General features: G+C 36.7%; 1 protein-coding gene across 8 annotated transcripts in view; it reads left to right on the top strand.

Annotated features, from left to right (window-relative positions):
* The window catches only part of TMEM117 (transmembrane protein 117), a 218,666-nt gene that overhangs the window by 82,907 nt on the left and 116,571 nt on the right, over positions 1–19,188 (top strand). For all 8 annotated transcript variants that reach the window (XM_033000018.2, XM_042793392.1, XM_033000015.2 and 5 more), the window contains one exon: positions 12,963–13,062. In XM_033000018.2, the coding sequence (XP_032855909.1) occupies positions 12,963–13,062 (100 nt within the window). The remainder of the gene's footprint in view (positions 1–12,962; positions 13,063–19,188) is intronic.

The raw sequence follows: 19,188 nt of genomic DNA, 5'->3' as shown, positions 1-19,188 counted from the left end.
AAAAGACTATTATAAAATGGGAAGTCTGCAATAGAGTTATGTTGATTTGAGGATAAAATCTTCAAACAACTTCTGTCAATTTCCCCCTTTTATTTCAATGATAATGTTATTTAAAATGCTGAGTAGTGTAAGGACCAGAAAATACAGCAGTCAGTATAATACATAGAAAATTTATAGCAGACCAGTGCTGAATTCCTTCAGATGATACCAGCCATTGGCTGGTCAAATAGTGATGTTAAAGGTGTTTGCTTTGTCAGCCAAGGAGGGGAAGAACAGGATGTCTTCTTCCCTGCGTTTTCCATGTGAAATTCTCTGCTGTGATTATATGCCAGCTCTTGTAAGATGACTGGCCCTAGACCCAGTTGTTCTTTATATACAATTTTCAAATTATATAGTAAAGAAGCAGTCTCCTCAATTTGTTAATTTGTACATTGCTTGAAGTCTCATTCTTTTCCATCTGCTCTGCAATCTGCTGCTGTTATTACATTATGAGAGAAGCCAACAAAATCCTCAGACCAGATCCTGAGTTGTCATGCCACATTTTCCTTCCATTTCTTCTCAAAGGTACCTGTGAGCGTGGTAGATCATTGTTTGACAACTCCAACAGTTCCTATATCTCAGTATGGTTTTATAGTCTGCAGCAAGACTGATACACACCAGACATCTTCAACAGATACGAACCAAACATACATAACAGAAAGATATTACATGTTCTTTTGCACCTGTAAGTAGCTTTAAAGAATAAATTTTTCTCATATGTGAGTTTCCTAATTCATTTTGATTCATCGACAGAGGATTGGCTATGTGTATGCAGACTGTAGAACTTGGACAATGTTTTAGAACAAACCATTTGCGGAAGAAGTGCTTCACAAGGTTCTTATTTAGGGCTCATTAGTGGCTGTATCAAATTATAGTATCCATTCTCCATCTGAATAAACTCTTGGGGTTTTTTGCTGAATTATTGTTTCTGCTGACATGGTTCGTTGAAAATCCTAATAAGATTGACATGCTAATACCATTTGCAGTGTTGATAAGACCCCTGTGCAGTTATTTGTGCCATTGCATACTGATGTTCCAGGCTGGTATATGCTCTCAATTCCTTGAACAAACTGCAGTTTCAGTCTCCTTTCATCTGCATACACCATAGTACAGCAAAGCATCTGTAGGCAGCTATAAGCACTCAAATAACATCACTGAAGCTTGGACCTATTCCTTCATTTGAAATTAAGACTTTAACACTTTGACTGAGTGCTTTTCAAGGAAGGAAGCATTTCTCTGCTTCTCTTCTTGCAGTTGAGACTTGCTCTACAATGCTGAGATTCTGGTCAGTTGAGTCTTTACGAAAGGAGTAGAAAACTACAGCTCAATCTAAACACTTTGCCTAAAAACATTTGAGGATTTTGATCATATCTGTACTATTTCTTCCTTTTCAAATATTTTGTACTTGAAATGTATTTCTGCATTTCTGTGTATACTCATTTTGTCATTTCCCTTCTATCAACTTTTTCAGTCCAATTTCTCAGCTCTCCTACCCTTCTTCCTTCTTTTAATAATGTTTTAACATTCTGCTTCCCCTACTGCATATTATTTTATCTGGTTTTGGCTGACTGGTGGTCTCCCTGTGGTCCTTGTCAAATTCAGCATTCAGTAACTTGGCATGCCAAGGGATCCCAGCACCCACTGGTGGAATCCATGGAGTAGGTGTGAGAGCCATTAGTCTTCATGAGAAAGCAGCTGAGCAGAGACTCTCCAAGGGCCTTTGCTCCACTTTTTTTTAGGCTTTGCCTATATACAACACAAAGATCCTATAGGAGACAGAGTTTATATTTTAATTTAACTTTACTCTTAGCATTTTGACTTTCTCTGTCTCTCAATGTAAAATTAATTTATATTCTGCATTAGCAATATATGGCTGTGTATTTTGTATTATTTATATTAATATAAAATATTTACATTTGTCTTATTTTGTGGAGGATATTTAACAAATACTAAACTCTGTAATATGTGGAGTTAAAAATTAAGTGCTATCTTCCTTCTTCAAACTGTTCAGGGTGATATATAGCAGCATATACTTTACTTTATTGAACTGTAATGACAGGGTAGGAAGAGGAAAATCTTGGCTGTTTGCATAGAAGTACTCTATGTCAAATCCTTGGCTGCTTCAGGACTGTGTTAAATGGATAAGGTCTTGGCATAATCGAAAGAGACCACTTGAACTAGAAATCTAGAGCAGTCAGTTGTGAAGTGCACTCATACCCTAGTGCCCTTTTAAATTTTGTTCAGATGTTTAAGTAATGTTAGTTTCGCTTTTGATAAAGGATTTAAGTTTAAATAAATAAGTTTAAATAAATGTAACAAAATAAACACTCTTTAAGCATATATAAGGTCTTGAGTGATCTGATCTAATGCCAGTTAGCTCTGATTAGCATGAGAGGTTGGATGAGTTCATCCTTTGAGTTTCCTTCCAACCTATTTTTTTTCTGTTTTTACCTGCTTTATTTAATTATTTCTATTTGCTTATTTGATGGATCTCTCAGTAATCTAATACTTAAGAAATCTTCATCTTATCCTCATATTTCCATGAAGACCAATCTCCTTTATACTTATTCAAGGCAGGTATTACTTAAACACTTTTCCATTTTTAGTAAATTTATACTTCTACAATGCAAAGTAGCAGGACTCTGCCTCACCATCCACCCATTCAGTCTCAGATGTTATCACTGGCTGGTCTTGTTCCTGACTCATTCATTTCACATATTACTTGTCTTTATAGAGAATAATTCAAAGAAATACTTATTTTAAAAAAGTCAGTTCAGGTGAATCACCTGTTCATCAAGCTTGACACTTCTGTAGTATTTTTTTACAATTTGAACAATCATGATGCAAAGTCCCAGACTGGTTTGAATAATTTAAAATAGTTGTTACAGGATCTACACAGTCATTCTCTCACAACTTTACTTGCATACTGTGGACTTGGTTCATAAGAAAACATGAGAAGTTTCTTATGAAACAATAATATCTGAATAGAAAATGGAAAATTAGTATATTGATTTTGATACTATTCAGATGTAATTAAGCTATAGATTAGCTTACTGTGGAAAGATGAATGTTTTCATATCTGTGGTCAAACTTTGAATCCTCTAAAGGAATATCTGACTTTATTGTAGTTTGAGGTAGAAGCAAATTTTTCTGAAAGAAAAAACTTGCACAATAAATGCTAATACAAAGTGATTTAGACATGAAGTATTTTTTCGGTCTCCCAATATTTTTTTCAGGTTAGAAGGATTTCCTGTCCCAAACAAGCAAAAGAAAATAAAATAATGAAAATGCTTATGATATGCAGATTTGTAAAGAAAGCTGGAATGATTATAAAAACAGATTTTAAAAATAAAGATAAATATTTTTAACTATAAATAACATCACAAGATTATTTTCAATTTAAGAACTGACAAGTTTTTGGCCTTTTGTAAATATGTTCATATTTTCAGATTTTTAATTTTTCCCCCCAGTCTGTTAAAAGCAATATTTTCTTTCAAGTGATTGCAGACTCTGCATGACCTACCATTTTACAGTAACAGTAAAAGGCTTCTGACCACTTTTTGCTTCTGCTAACTTTGAAGAAAAGACAGAGGTACTATCAGCGCTGGCAGTATAAACACGCACAACAAATCAAATATTTTCATATCTTACATACAAGGTAATGTGAATGGATTTGAAATTATCATTTAAAGCCTGGTGTCAGGGAAATTACCTTCTAGCCTATACAGGATGTCTTCTCTGCTTCAGATACTCTGACATGTCTCTGAAGCAAAACTCTGGAAACAAAAATGTCAGAATTAAAACTTAACACACTGTGCTTATGTAGTTTAAAAAAAAAAAAAAAGTTTTAGCCTATTTAGCAGCAATTATACTCCTTCACTACACATTTACATACTGTGATGCAAATCGTAAGGTGAGTCATATGTCAGTCTCCACTGCTTTAAAAATGGGCATCCATATGCAGGTTACATTCATCCATATTTCCAATTATTCTCAAATTCAGACTCCATCTAAGAGGTTCTAATACTGGTCCAACATTTGCTGTAGTGAAGCATCTCACCTCATTCCAGTCACAAATATATAGGTTCTTGTAATGTCTTCCAGTGTTCAGTAAAACACTAGAAGTCCCCTGGTTCATGCTGAAAGGACAGTCCTTTGGCCACTTGTCTTTCAGCTGCAGGGTATCAGTGGTTCCTGAAAATGAAGTGTTGAGAGAAGGCACATGGTCCTTGCTTCACCCAATCACTACAGCAGACCCCTGAAATTCAAACTAATATTAGTCTTTATAAAGCCTTAAAACAATGTCATTAAATAAGGAAAATAATCTACTTTGTATATAATAAATTATTTTTTTAAAAGTAAACTCACAAGAAATTTTCACTATTTGATTTTACATTATGGGCTTACATTTTTTTTCAGAGCCAGATCAAATTCTTTTCAGTTATGATTGCTGAAAATCTGTCAGCAGAGATTCTGTGCTGGCATTTTTTTGTTCCATCAGTTCCCATTCATTAATTTTCGACATGTTGTTTGTAGTTTTTCGGCATTCCATTGTTTTATATAAAAAAATTATTTGTCAGTGATTCAGGGAAGTTTAATAAGTTAAAGAATGATTAATATGTAAAGTTGCATTATCTGATAATATTTACAAGGTTCTGCTAAAATTTGCTAAAATATACTTCTGCTTTCGCTTTCCCAGTTAGGGTACTATTTACAAGCAGAGTCTGTTCAGTGTTTTGTACCAAAATTGTACTGCAAATTGTTCTAATTTCCCCTTTCTGAACAGCAATAATACTGCAGTTACTAGTTTATTCACCATCATAATAATGCATTTTAACTTCTCTACCATAACTATAATTGAAACATATAGAAAATACAAAGGTTTTACTGGAATTCACAGAAGTTTTAAATGTTACCAAAGCACTTGCTCAAAGTTGTAAAGTTCCAACTATATAATTTAATTTTGTTTATATTCTGGCAATGCTATGAGCAGTTCTCTCTTTTTTTTTTTTTTTTTTTTTTTTTTTTTTAAAGTGATTCATTTCTTTCTTCTAAGTGCCATTTCTGAGAATATTGCTGCACATCTGTCCTTATCCCTTCTTAGCTGTACTGAAATATCAACACCAGGAATGTGAAGAGTCTCATTCAGTCTCAGATGTTATTACTGACTGGTCTTGTTCCTGACTTATTCATTTCAAATATTACTTGTCTTTATAGAGAATAAGTCAAAGAAATACTTATTTAAAAAAAAAATCAGTTTAGTTGAATCACCTGTTCTACAAATAAAAAGTAAACTCACAAGAATTTTTCACAATTTTATTTTACATTATGGGTTTATATTTTTTTTTCAGAGCCAGTTCAAATTCTTTCCAGTTATGATTACTGAAAATCTGTCAGCAGAGGTTCTGTGCCGGCATTTATGAAGAGTTCAGCCAGTGCAGCATCATTCAAAGCCATTCTTACCAGTAACTTGACAAGTTTAAGAACAAAGCAAGAATTTATTTAAAAGAAAATGTTCTATTCTGCCTGTCTTGCTAAATTGCTAACCTAACTTAACCTTCCCAAACACATTGCCTGTTATGTTCTTTAGTTTCTATTAATGTTATTTTCAAATTTTAGTAGCTATTTTTTAAATTTCACTTGCCAGAAAAATTGTCTACATTTTAAGATAAGCAAACTTACATTTAACAGAATGTTAAATGAATCTTACCTACCTTTAACAGAATGTTAAAACCCATATTTACAAAATGTTAAATGCATAAAAAAAAAAAACGCAAAACAGTTTACAACATTTTTCTAAATTTTAGAAACTCTGAGCATACATTTTTCTTCAACGTACATGTGTATAATTGAGCTTTCTGTGTAGCAACTTGTCGAAAAGCAGCACTCGTTACCCATCTCAGGTTGCATATGGCAACGGCTGAGACTGCAAACTTGTATGTCTGCAGAGTGTGTTATGGTATGATGACTCAAAATCCTCTTTAAACCCTCAAAATGGGTATGCCCAAAGCTACTTGTCCTATTTTGTATCCTTGGGCACCTGTGCTAGCATTTTGGACCTTTTTACTGTAAAACTGTTTTGATATCCTATAGGCAAATGGAGCTAATCAAATACGGCATGTTAACGCGCCAGCTTGTACTACAGTCTTGTACAGTCTAGTTACAGAATTTTACTAGCCTTTTAAAAGAGATGCTAAAAAGTGACACGGTTCTCTTAACTAACTTGTTTGATTGTCCACTAAAACAATTTTCAATAAACAATTCACTTAGCAGTAAGTAAATAACCTACTCTTCTCCTGTAGTATGAGACAGGCATGTAAGAGGCAACCCTTTATTTGATTGCTTCAGTAAAAACTACTTGTGCGGTGGCAATAGAGTTTAAGTGGAAGCACAAACAGCTACATATAAACAGCTGCAGTGCTTATGTCTGTGTGAAGTGTGTGGTGGGGGCTGGTAAAGCTGTGTTATGGGTATTTGGGTGAACATTCATCTATTAGCACAATAGCATTAGGAGTGTCTCAGGCAACCTGTCCTTGGCTGAGTAGTGTAACCTTCATTTGCCGCAGAAAGATGCTAAATGCACTCTGCAGCCTTTGTTTTTCTTTTGTCTGAATAAACAGAGTATACATGTGATGATACACATTGCACAAGACTAGTAAAAATCGTGGAAAATTTGGAAAAGCTATCTCATGGATATAGAAAAATCCTGGAAAATTGGAAAAATCAATTTGTTGAATTCGTCAGGCACCTTTTATGCTTTTTCGCAGATTATTCTGTCCATAGGAAGTGCTTTGTAGAGGAGTCTAGACGTAGTACTGCGTTTTCATCAAAGCACTTATGTAATCATGGAGAAAGTTGCTCATCTGAGTGGGGTGAAATCTGGGTTCAATTCCCAACTCAGCCACTGCTTGTCTCTGATTTTATTTATATTGTTTAAGGTTCGACATTTAAAAAATGCAGGTGTAACAAATGCTGTCATTAAACTTGCTGGGTGTATGTGCCAGGTCTCACCAGAGTTTACCATTAGCCCATGGTTGCTACATTCCTCCCACAGTGGAGGTGCTTCACACTTTTGTATTTGCAGATCCCTGAGATTTTCCCAGTAGAGATGCAGACTCTCACATCCCCTGGCAGTAGCCCTGCCATTATGTGTTACCTTTTGCAAATCCTTTAGAAGTAAGCTGTTGGCCCTTAGTGATGCCATACATGAAAATTATCTAAAACAACATCCGGCTCTGAATTGCTGTCAAATCCATTGATTATGGAGACAGACTAGGAAGGCTAGCATCATCAGACAGAAGTTAATATGTGTGAATATCACCTGGTCCCTATAGAGTAATCCAGACTCTACTGGGCAGCACGTGCTTGAGGGTTGTTGGTATAAGATCCACAAAAACCCACACAGGGAACAAGAAACTCCTACAATTTGCAATAAAGAAGCTATGTTAAGGACAGGAATATATTTTAAATCCTGTTCCAACTTGCTTGAAGCACCTTAATTAGGACTGTACTTGTGATGTAATCCAAACTCCTATCCTGACCAGTGGCATCCATCCCACTTCTCTAAAAGCAGAGGAAAGGGAAGGTCTGTCTTGTATGTGGAAGATGATACTTGTACAAGACATGGAATATACAGCTTCAGTGACCCCTCACTTAAAGGAGGCTGAAACACACATTCCTCATCCTCTTGTAGGGTGCCATATACAAAAAAACTACTGTCCTACTAGGACTTCGTCATCACCTTTTCTTATCAAGAGTGACTGTGAGATGCAATTCTCTAAGTTTGAAAGGTGTTGAACCAGTGTCCCATGGAATAGTGATTGGTTCTCGTGTTCCCTGCCATTTAAGTTACATGCATACACCTCTACTACATTAACAGACAGAAATGCAATTGCTGCATTTTTAAATGGGCCTTGTCTTATAGGCAGGCTTGCAAAACACTTCACAGATGGAGCTCCGCAGGCAAACCAAGTGGAGGAATAGCCACTTTATGGATATCAATCAATATAGGATGTGGGCTAGAAGCCAAATGGCTTGTTCCTGTGAAGAATGAGCAGCTCCTGTACCTGCCTAGCAGCATAACTTTAAATGGCTTGGGAGCTTTAAAAGCCAAGTCCCCAGAGTAAGTTAGGCAACCCTCAGGCCTGTAGGCTGGTGAGCAGAGGTTTTCAGAATCACAGTTCTGTTGCCTAATGTCAAAAAAAGGTGTATAAATAAGTTACCAACCAGCAATGCTCAGTTACAGCATCAATCCATAAGTCTCAGGTGTTCCGCACTCTGCCATGGATCTGTCTCACTATGACCAAGCCGTTTTTGCATCTTAGTTATGTTGTTTTGGAGATTAGCCTGCTGAGCCTCTTGTGGCTGTTACCTCTTTGACATCTTGTCAAGTAAAATCCCTGGTTCATTGCCTCTTAAATCTCTCTGTTCTGGTGTCATAGAAGTTTCATCTGTATCATCTGTACTTCTAAAGTGTGCACTGGGGATAGTTTGTGACTGTATGACTAGCTCCTGTATTCTCTGTACTATTTGTAGCTAGCTATGCATTATACTATTCTCATTATGATATGCCAGTTTATAGGACAACAGGTCTTGTTGTCTCTGTGTATCTTCTAGTTCCCTGTGGCTTTGACTTCAGTTCCTAGCAGTAGAAGGATAGCTTTTCAGCTGAGCAAAGTGCTACCAAGTGTCTCATTTGCCATTCTGTTGTTTTAGAGTGACAAATACAGATCAGGAACTGTATCTGCAGTCCTTTATATATGTTTTCAGTTATTGTGGTGCCATGTATAAACGCATACTTCTTTTCAGTCTGTGTGAACTCCCATGCTATCACTTGGTCACTGCCAAGGCATTTCTCTTTGTCAGGTGCACCAAGGAAAATGATTTCAATATAGATAATCAACTATTTAGGGGGAAAGCCAGATAAGAAAAGCATGTATTGGACTGCAGAACATGTACAGACTTCTTACCACTCAACAAAAAAGATATCTAGGCCTCCCCTCCATTTCAAAAATCCTTAAGTTACCACTCTCCATGGGTGCAGTTCTTGTAAATTCTGTACAGAACATGGCCTGTTTACTATGTGCCAGCCCAGTGCCTTAGATTCTCTAGAGTATATAAAGAGCCAGCTGAAGTGTATTTAAGATGCATTAAGGTCACTAAAATGGCATTAAAAGGCAACTATAACCTCCCCAAAGTGTCTATGCTCTCATTGCAGTCCATGGAGACCTAGGGTTCAGTTCAGATGCATCTGGGTTGTTAGATGTGACACAGGCCTTACAAAAGAACCAGATCTATTTGGGTTATCATCAGGAGACCAGGATATGTCACAGCACCTGAAATTATTTAGTCACATAGCCTTAGCAATGCCTTTTGATTTGTGAACATACTATTTTGACATGCTAGCCATCTTGCAGTGACATGAGGCAAACAACATGTCCACAGTAGCGTAAGGATAAATCATGCTCTGTAATCTGCATTTACTATTCTGCCTAGGCTCCACTGAGAGATTGGATCCCTGGTTTACAGTTAAATTTAACTGTCTAAATTCAAACTATATCACAATTTTAGATTCCTGTGATGGTCAAGAAAACACCATCTCAGCACTGAGTTTCAGCCAAGACTTTTATTCCAGTGCCTAGAACAATGTTGATAACACCACAGTGGCTTGTATATCTTTATTCAACTTAAAATTAAAAATGTTCTATTTGTTTTTAGACTGTTTATCATTTTGGCAGCTGCTAAAGTGTCATCCTTCTTTGGAAAAATGCTCTGATACCTTCCTTCGAACAATTTCTTTGGGCTTGTGCTGTTGCTTCCCTTTGTCCATTCGTTGCATGCTCTGCTGATAACTCCAGAAAAGTGATCAAATACATTGGGATCATACATTTTTTTTATTGACTCACTGTTATTAACTTACCTTTTGCAATAACATGGATAAAGGCAGCACCTTACAACGTGGGGGTTTGCCTCTGTTTTTGAACTATGTGTCTGAAATCTTGTCTTTTTGTTCCTCTTTTGTCCTATTGTATCAAAATTGTGGTCTGTGTTTTGTGGGATTTGGCCTGCAAAGAGCAATTTCCCTGGCTTTGCAGCTTCCAGATTTACTGTCAAAGGTTAATAGTGGGTTTGCCCCATATCTCAATTGCAAACTTGTCCTTTATCTATAACATTCTCAAGGATTGGCTGCTCAGCCTTTAATTTCCTTTATCTATAACATTCTCAAGGATTGGCTGCTCAGCCTTTAATTATTTACATTTATCCTATCCATTTATGAAGAGCTTTTTACTCTGTTACGAGCTTTAACTGCTGTGTTTTTCCACTCAGTGTTTTCTTAGATTGTGCTATTCATGCAATATGAATGTACCTTGCTACAGAATACATGTATGGCAAAGCAAACAAGCCTTTTGACAAACTGGAGAAAATCTAGGCTGACCAAGGCAGTTAACTGGAACCCAACAGCTGTTAGCCCTCCTGCAAGGTGACTTGTGTCCTAGCCAGGATGCAGAGTAACCAATTAATGAAAACTGCTCTAATCACTAGCTAAAGCTAGAAGAGAAACCTCAGATTTTTCCACGATATAATTAATTTTACTTTTGGTACTTTTAAAATATATATCCTGGTAACTTCATCAGACAACATGGCTTTTTTAAAAATGTCAGCTACTCTTTTTGAAACTAAAACGTGAAAATGAAAAATGGAGGGTTTTTTCATTTTTAGCAACCCCAAATCCATATTTTTAAAAAGTCAATTTCTCTTTGTGTTTTGAAATGAAAATAATACTGCAGAGAGCATAAAAGGCACAGGATGTAATGATAATAGTTATTAACATAGCAATGTATTTCATTACTAATTCTCGTAAGATAATGACAGTGCTAAAAATATTTTCCCTGTTCCCTAAAAGTTGTAGCTGTAATTTAATTAGTAAATACACTTAAAATATACACAGATTATGTTCTTAAGAGATTCTTTTTAATAACATGCTATTTTAACTCTAACTGAAGGTCTGTCAATTTACGTATTTAATTTAGGCATTAATTACTTATAGACTACAACGCGCAATTTATACTAGGCTTCTTGGATGCTTTCATGTTTCAAATGTTCATGTTTCAAATTACAAAAAGGACTGTTAGGATGATCTGTTGCTTTCAAGGCCTTTCTATGTATTTAAGTAACATATCCAGCTCATCCAACCTTATTATAAGCCTTCAGGCTTTTTTTAACATTTGTAAAAACTAGTGACTACATGGAGAATTTCAATTTCTATTAAAGAAATAACTTATCTCTTCTACTTGTCAATACCTACATGGAATGATCAGTAACCTCTCAGACTTTTTGGATAACACATCTTGTGTACACCAGCCTGATGTGGGTGGCTGTGGCAGGCCCACTATATGCGACAAGGCTATAGGAGTTACCCAAGTGGCCCATTTTTCAGGGGTGTTGTACAAGTGTTCATTTAGTTTCTGTACACCTGTAATCATATATAATGCATATGAGAATGTATGATACATATGAGAAGCGGGAATAAAAAAGGTGAGAACTGTGGGGTTTCTGTATGTGCTTTACACTGATGAGAAAGATAAAGATATGGTTTGCTTTTGGGGTCCAGTGCCTACAACTGACATTTATTGTCGCGCCTTCTTTGTTAATGAGACACCTTCTTAAGGAATGCAGACTTGATAAATTTTTTGCCTTCACATCTACTACAAGAATGGCATACCCCAGATGCAGGAAAACAAGGAATTCCAAATGTTTCCCAGTTATAAGGCGACTGGGAGAATATATCTGGGAGATGTGTGCTTGCCTGTTCTCACAGTATCTGCTGTTGCCCTCTCTTGAAGACAGCCTGTTGGAACAGGGAGACACTAGGTTTACCCAGTGTAGCTGTTCTTGTGTTCTTACATCTCCATTTACAACATGGTGAATTTAGAATATCGATGATGTTATTGACTACATGAAATGTAATTAAAAATAGCTTGGAAAAAAGGTGGGTTACATGCAACTAGGTCACTTGTGCATGCCCTTAAATAGGCTAACATTATATAAGCAATGTTTACAGGTATCTTGAAAACAAAGATATCACTTGGGAAGTTAAGATATAATTGCTATCATTATTCAACATGTTAGCTCTTGAAGAGAGTCATTTCTTCTTAAACACTAGAAGAGTCTTTAAGCAAAGGATATGAGTATATTAAAAGCAATGATTTTTTTTCACAGAGGTTTTAAGCCAGCACAAGTAACTTTACATTCTTAACTGTTACTATGGCATCTTGATGAACTTGAAAGTAGAGCTCAAATTATTGCATGAGGTTTTAAATTCTTTCTGCTGCATTATTTAAGCAGAATGGAAGTGCTTCTTCTGGCTTTAAGTAAAATATAGCTATGAAAATATATTGTATAAATCAAGAAACAGTGACATCTCACTGAAATTCTGCTAAGCTTTCTTGCACTGTTCTGTAAAAAAAACATGTGGTTGTAAAACTGGTAGAGTGAAAAGTCAAGTGGTTCAATTATCTTTTCAAAGAGAACTTAAAGATTTTAATTTAACTTCATAAAGATTTTGGAAAGTCACCAATTCTGAGAATGTTGCAGTTCCATTTGTACAAAGGAAGAGGTAAAAAGTGTAAAATAGTTTATACTTCCAGAAGCCTTACATAATCCTAAAGCTCTTGCTTATCATTATTTTAGCACCTTCAAAACAGACATGAGCTGTAAAATCAGATTCATGTTTCCATTTCTAATTGGAATTGACCCATCCTGCTTCAGTTCTGTGTCAAGACTCGGATCTAGCAGAAAAAGTAATTATGAAAGAAATGGGAAATCTTTCACAGCTGATCATAAATTTTGTCACTAAAGCAAGTTCTTTGAAACTACATTAAGCAAACATGTATAGCTTACAGTCTGTGTTCTTGTTTCCACAGTGCATACATTATAACAGACTTCATGGGCATCAGGAATGAAAATTTTATGAAGGTAGCTGCTGTTGGGACTTGGATGGGAGATTTTGTCACAGCATGGATGGTAAGAAATGTAATATTACATTTTAAAAGAAAAGGAATATGTTGATTTCAAGGGAAAGAGAAAATAAGAAGAGAGAAAACTCAATTTCTTGAAGTATTCAAGTATTTCAATCCAGACAAATAGAAAGTTAACATAGGCAAATGTAGGAAAATAATGGCAAGGTATTTAATTAGCTGGAGTCCAGAAGAGTTTCAGTTAAAATGTATCAGAGCAATATTTCATTTCTTCTGCTGTAAGTGGGAATTTTGCCATTGACTTCTGTGAGGACAGCACGGTGACCCTTCTTTTCTATGAAATAACATCATGATGTGCTATCTGGTGAAACAGTGAGTAATGGCTAAAGATAAACATGTCTAATAAAAGGGTTAAAAAGAAGAAAAACTAACTGAAAGATGTGGCAAAGAATGATGGAGATGGGAGAAAGAAGGCAAGCCAGTTATATCCCAGAATTTGAAGGTAGCCTGTTTGATGTGAAACTATCCGATTAAGTTTGTCTCTAATTTAGGATTTAGAAGAATAAAGTATTCACTTGGATTATGATTGTTATAAAGGTTCTCTCCTGAAATACAGGCAACCCAAAGGTCAGTTTAGTGAAAGAGAACCAGAAAATGATAGCTAACTGGGAACAAAATGAAGCATGTGCACGTTTTTATTGTTCAGGAAAATAATTTCTTAAACACAAAGTAATAAAAAGTGATTTTTTTTTTTAAAAAGTAAGATTAGGTTTTTATTATTAGTGTAGGTAAGAATTTTAATGATTATGGCTGTGGCATTCATTTAAATTGGGGAAAGAAGTCCATGATTTTTAATCTTGCAGAATTTATTTTAATTAATCTAATGTTCTTTTTTCCTAATCATTTATTGATACCTCTGTTTGTTTACTCAAAAGATTAACATAATTTTAGAATAATTCATTAAGGGAACATTGCCTGATGTTGAATGTTTATCATGTATCACATAAACATGGATAGAAAAGAGTTCAGTACTGTATGTAGCTAGTGACTGCAATAATCTGATGTAAGCAAATAAACAAGACAAGGTGGATAAATTTTAGGACTGTGGTACGTATTAGGAGAGAACACTACAGTAATAGTTTCAAGCTGGAATAACTGTAAGATGCTGAGACTATAGTCTATAAAACTGTAGGAATAGTCTTAGAAAGGCCATCTGAATTTCTGTCAATTTGTCTTCTATCCTTGACATATTGGGAACATCCTGTACAACAGACAGAAGAAGAAAAAAGCATCAAGGATTTTTTCAGCTTGTTGTTCAGTATGTGTCAGTGGTTTGTCCGAGACAAATTATGCTCTGTGAGATGGTGGCCATGAAGAGCAAGTATGGATCAAATAATCTGTACATACATTACAGTAAGGACATTGTGGAATTGGTGCATTGACTGATGTTGACAATTAATGTGGATTTCTTGTGAATCAGTAATAGCATTTATGGCTGCTTCTGAATACCTTTAACTTGACCCTTTTTTTTTTTTATGGGCTTCCACAGCTTTATTCCATTATCTAAGGAAAAATGATGCATAAACCTAAATCAAACTGGGGGGTCATGTTCATCATACATATGTGACTTACAGCTCCAGTGATTATATACAAGTTGCGCTACATTAGGTGACATTCTTTTTTTTCAGTCCCTCTTTTCTTATTTCCTTGAAAAAATCTGTTACACACAACACTGTGTAAAGCATGGCAATAGCTGGAATCAGGAGACATGAGAATGGTAATCCTTTTCTGTCTACTCAAAGCCCTCTCAGGTCTTCTCAGCAATGGAGGCACAATTGGATTGTGACACAGCAGATACCAGTGGTCTATGGAGTTATCACTGTAGAATGGGAGAAAGACTGGGAGAGTCTGGAGAGGCAGTTTGGGAAGGGGAGGCTGTTTGTAAACTAGGCTGCTTCAGTTAGCTTTCAGGAAGAGCAGAGGGCATGGGATTGGAGGGTCAATGTGTTTTAGGACGTGCTTTGATTGCGCGAGGAGAATTAAGAGGTGTGGTCATTGGTGTTTAGATCTTCAGAGCAAAAGAGAACAGTGAAATTGCTTCTGCAATGCAAAATTCCAGGCAAAGGGTATGAATCAGTCAATGGAAATTAAGGTCTTTAAGGGCAACTAAGCCTAGGAATGTCAAAAAAAGCTACAATGTCAGGTAGGGGTATTAGTAACAGAGGAGAGTGGACATGTCCGTTGGTGCATGTGCACGTCCATTGGTGCAAACCTTCCACACAGCCTAACTTTAGCAATCTTATTCTAGATGAACAGAAATTATCATGTTATTTATAATATTTGACCTTACTTGACTTTCTGCACGTCAAGACCACCATGGAATTGATATCAAGGTGACATGAGACTTCTGTGGGATTATTACATTTTGTGACATTCTCCAATTCTGTTTGGAAATAGGAAAGGAAAGAAAAAATAAACCTGTAAAGGAACCTTTGTACATCTTCCTATTTACAGCAGTTCTTATATTATTAATGTTTAAGGAGTTTCTGTGAAAAACCCACCCATCCTTAGACTAAAAAGGAGAAGATAAAAAAGCAGATGTAGCTTTAATTTCAGTGTATTTGAACCATACTGGAATTAAGATCTTACTCCCTATTTAACTGGAAATTCTTGGAATAAGCAGAAATGAAACAGAACAGATGGGAATCCATTTTAAAAATGAGTAATCAATAAACAATAATATTGACCTAGTACAGCAAAGAGACTTATTAAATCAGGAAGGTGACTACAATTGGAAAAAATGTTTTGGATTGCTATTTGTTTTGGATTTAAAAGGCAGAAATGAGCTTTTGCCCTCAATACTTCCTTGCTCACTGACTAGTTCGGTGACAGGGTCTGACTCAATTCCTAATAAAACCAGCAATATTCTTTCCATTGTGTATAATGAGAATGGGGCCATCCTGTGGGTGCACAGGAGCTTCTCCTTTGTACATCTGGACAGGATCTTCTGCTTCTAATCTTTACTGAAATCTGCAGTAAGTGTTAGATGTTCTAAATAGGTATGTGAAGAGGGGAATGGGTTCAATACACTAGCCATCTCTCAGCACTTTTTCCTCTTTGAAGCCAGGGAAGTATATTCTGCACCTGCTTTCACATGCTTTCCTACTCACATAAAATGTGCATTCTGTTCTCATGGAGAGTGCTTTTGAGGCAGGCACTACAGGATTTGGCACAGTAGGATGACTTTGAAAAAAAGGTTGGATTCCACCCAGTCAAACCTATAAACTAGCAATTATGGCCACCTTCTGGGAGACTGTGAGCAGGCTGAGGAAGGAGTTGATTTAGGGCAGAATCTCTGATGATTAGAGCCGAGTGGCCTCCTGATCGTCTCTGTAAAAATGAGCAACCTGCTGCAGATGTGTTTTTGTGATGGACGCAGTCCTGAGCATGTGTGGTAAGGCACGCTCAGAGTATGCTTACAGGAGTGGATGGCACTGAACATTCGCGCAGAGGGCAGAGTACAACCAGAGCCTCCCCTGTTCTTTACAGGCTACTGGTGAGGTAGAACAGCCTGCTTTCCTCCTTTCCAGGCACTGTTGGCTTTTAAACTGTCAAAACTGTTGTTCTCCACTTTGGGTGATGGCTTTTTGGGCTCTCCAAAGATTACATTTTGGCCCTGTGCTGTGAATGATACATTGAGACATTTGCTTAAAACTGTCATTGCCATTTACATTAAAGACATATCCCTGCCTACAAGCCCTACATATGTTTGAAAGAGTCTAAATAGTAAACGTTTGTTACATCTTCCTTAGACCTTGCTTGCAAGGATTATCAGAAGCTGAAGCAGTCGACTGCAGCCAGAGGTTGGTGCTAATCATTATGAGTGTATCAAGGGCTGATCCTCTTAATAACGGATCCTATTCCCATTTACCTTCCTTCTGGAAGGTCATTTAATTGAAATTCTCTTTTCCTTCATTAATTGCTAGAGGGAACTGAGAACACATGAGAGATCACTGAGCAGCAGAGACTGCTGGCCCATATTATCAGAAACAATGGTAAACTCAAAGGATGATTTAGTTTATTATTCACCAAACTAGTATTTACCAAATCCGTACCAGCATGTTCTTTTTAACAAGGAGAAGCCAAGACTTCTCTCAGCACTGTGCTTTAGCACAGTACTTGGCACAATGCCTTAGAGTGTGAACTGTATCACTGTCACGATTCCTGGCTATTCTTCCTGACACCTTCATTTGACTTCAGTTTGACTCTTCCCTCACTTAGGACCATGAAGACTCCCAAGACCATTTCTGTCTTTCATCATTTAGCATAGGAATTAGTAGTAAATTAGGAAGTAGTACTTCCAGTGTAGTCTGGATGGAAGGGTGATGGTCACTCCAGGTTCCACTGACCCATTATCCAGGACTGACATAGACACATCCTATCCACTTGGATGGGTGGAGATGGAGGTAGAGACCTTCTACCTAAAACTTCTGTCAGGACATAGTATTGGGATTTCTAAAGGTTATTATTGCGTGATGAATCCACACCTACCTTTCCTCATTAGTGGAATTGGATAATGACCCCCCATATGCACAAGTTGCCTGGGCTTCTGTGAAGCTTCTCAGGCAAAAGAATCCTACACATCACAGCATATAACTTGTGGTGGAATGCTGCTTGCCTTGGTAAAACTTACCTGTTCTTCTGTGAGAAAGATTTTCTGTTCTGTGAGATTTTCAGTGCTAGCTGAATAAGCTCCACAAAATGTACTTATCTGGCCAGATGGACCAGGTTTTCAGTCTTATAATTCCAGAGGACAAGTTTCATGCCATTATGCGTTCTGGCTTTGGTAGTTGTGAAAGAAATAGATTTTGTTCTGTTCTTTTCATTCACATTTCTCTATTAGGCAAATTTCATTCTCATCCTCTGGTGAAGGAGGCTTCTGTATTTTCCCATTTTTATAAGACTACCATGTCTTACATGGCTGGTCACAGTGTAGCTAGTAGAGGGGCCTGTGGCTAGTTCATAAAGAACACTTGAGTGCTGAAGCCTGTCCACATGGTCCTTGATGCTATTAATATCAATAGCTGACAGGTTTAAGTGAATGCAAGTACACAGTAAATCCGTGGACTCCTAAACCAGAACTTCCTTCTGTCATGTGCACTATGTTAGAACTCAGGCTATATCTGTAAGAACATAACAGTAGTACCCCGTTAGACCAAAAATCCATCCAACATAGTATCCTGCCTCAAACTGTGACTATGAGCAGGAGCCTACCAGGAGAGTAAGAACAAGCCAGTCATATATGGTAGTGTCCTCTAATAGTCTCTCCAGCTGCATGAATTTTTGTGTATATAATAACTCTTGATGGATGTCTCTTCCCTGTTCTTGCTGAATCTCACCTTTAGCCCAAATACGTTTTTTTTTAGCATCCACAGAATTACTTGCCAACAAGTTCCAAAGGTCACATTATAAGGAATCACCTCCTTTTGTTTAACTTGTTTCCTACTAACCTAATTTGATGCCTGTAGTTCTCTGAAGATACAACAAACACTTAATCCCTGTACACTTTCTCCCTAATGCTTATGATTTTGTAGACATATGTCATAGTTAGTCTAATTTATCCCTTTTTCAGCTTGATGGTCTCTAGCCTAGGAAGTTGTTTCTCATACATAAGCTGGTCCATGTATTTGATCAACTCTATTGACATTCTTTGCAATTTCTCCAGTTTTGCTATGTCCTTCATCATAAGGAGATCACAACTGCCCACAGTATTGAAGGTGTGAATGAGCTATGAGTTTTACAGTGATGCAGTGATGTTCTCTTATTTTCTATTCCTTCCCTAATTGTTCCTAATATTTGTGGCGGGGAGGTATTGACAATATGAGGCACAAAGAGCATGTTTTCATGGTATCATAACCTCAGGATCTTGCTCTTGAGCTATAATGGTCAGCTGAGACCCAATCGTTTCATAAATGAACATAGATTTGTTCTGCTTCTTGTGCATCACTTTGCATTCATCTACAAAGAATTTCATCTGCCATTTTATTGCCTAGCGACTTACTTCTGTAAGCACCTTTCTCAGTTCTTCACAGTCAGCAAGACATCATCCTTATTACTGTGTGTAACTTAACAACATTATAAAGCCTTCTCACCTCACTGCTCACCCATTTTG

The sequence above is a fragment of the Tyto alba genome, unplaced genomic scaffold, assembly GCF_018691265.1.
Source record: "Tyto alba isolate M040663 unplaced genomic scaffold, T.alba_DEE_v4.0 Super-Scaffold_2, whole genome shotgun sequence".
NCBI classification, from domain to species: Eukaryota; Metazoa; Chordata; class Aves; order Strigiformes; family Tytonidae; genus Tyto; species Tyto alba.
The sequence above is the reverse complement of the archived record's forward strand: the minus strand, read 5'-3'. Positions and strand labels throughout refer to the sequence as shown.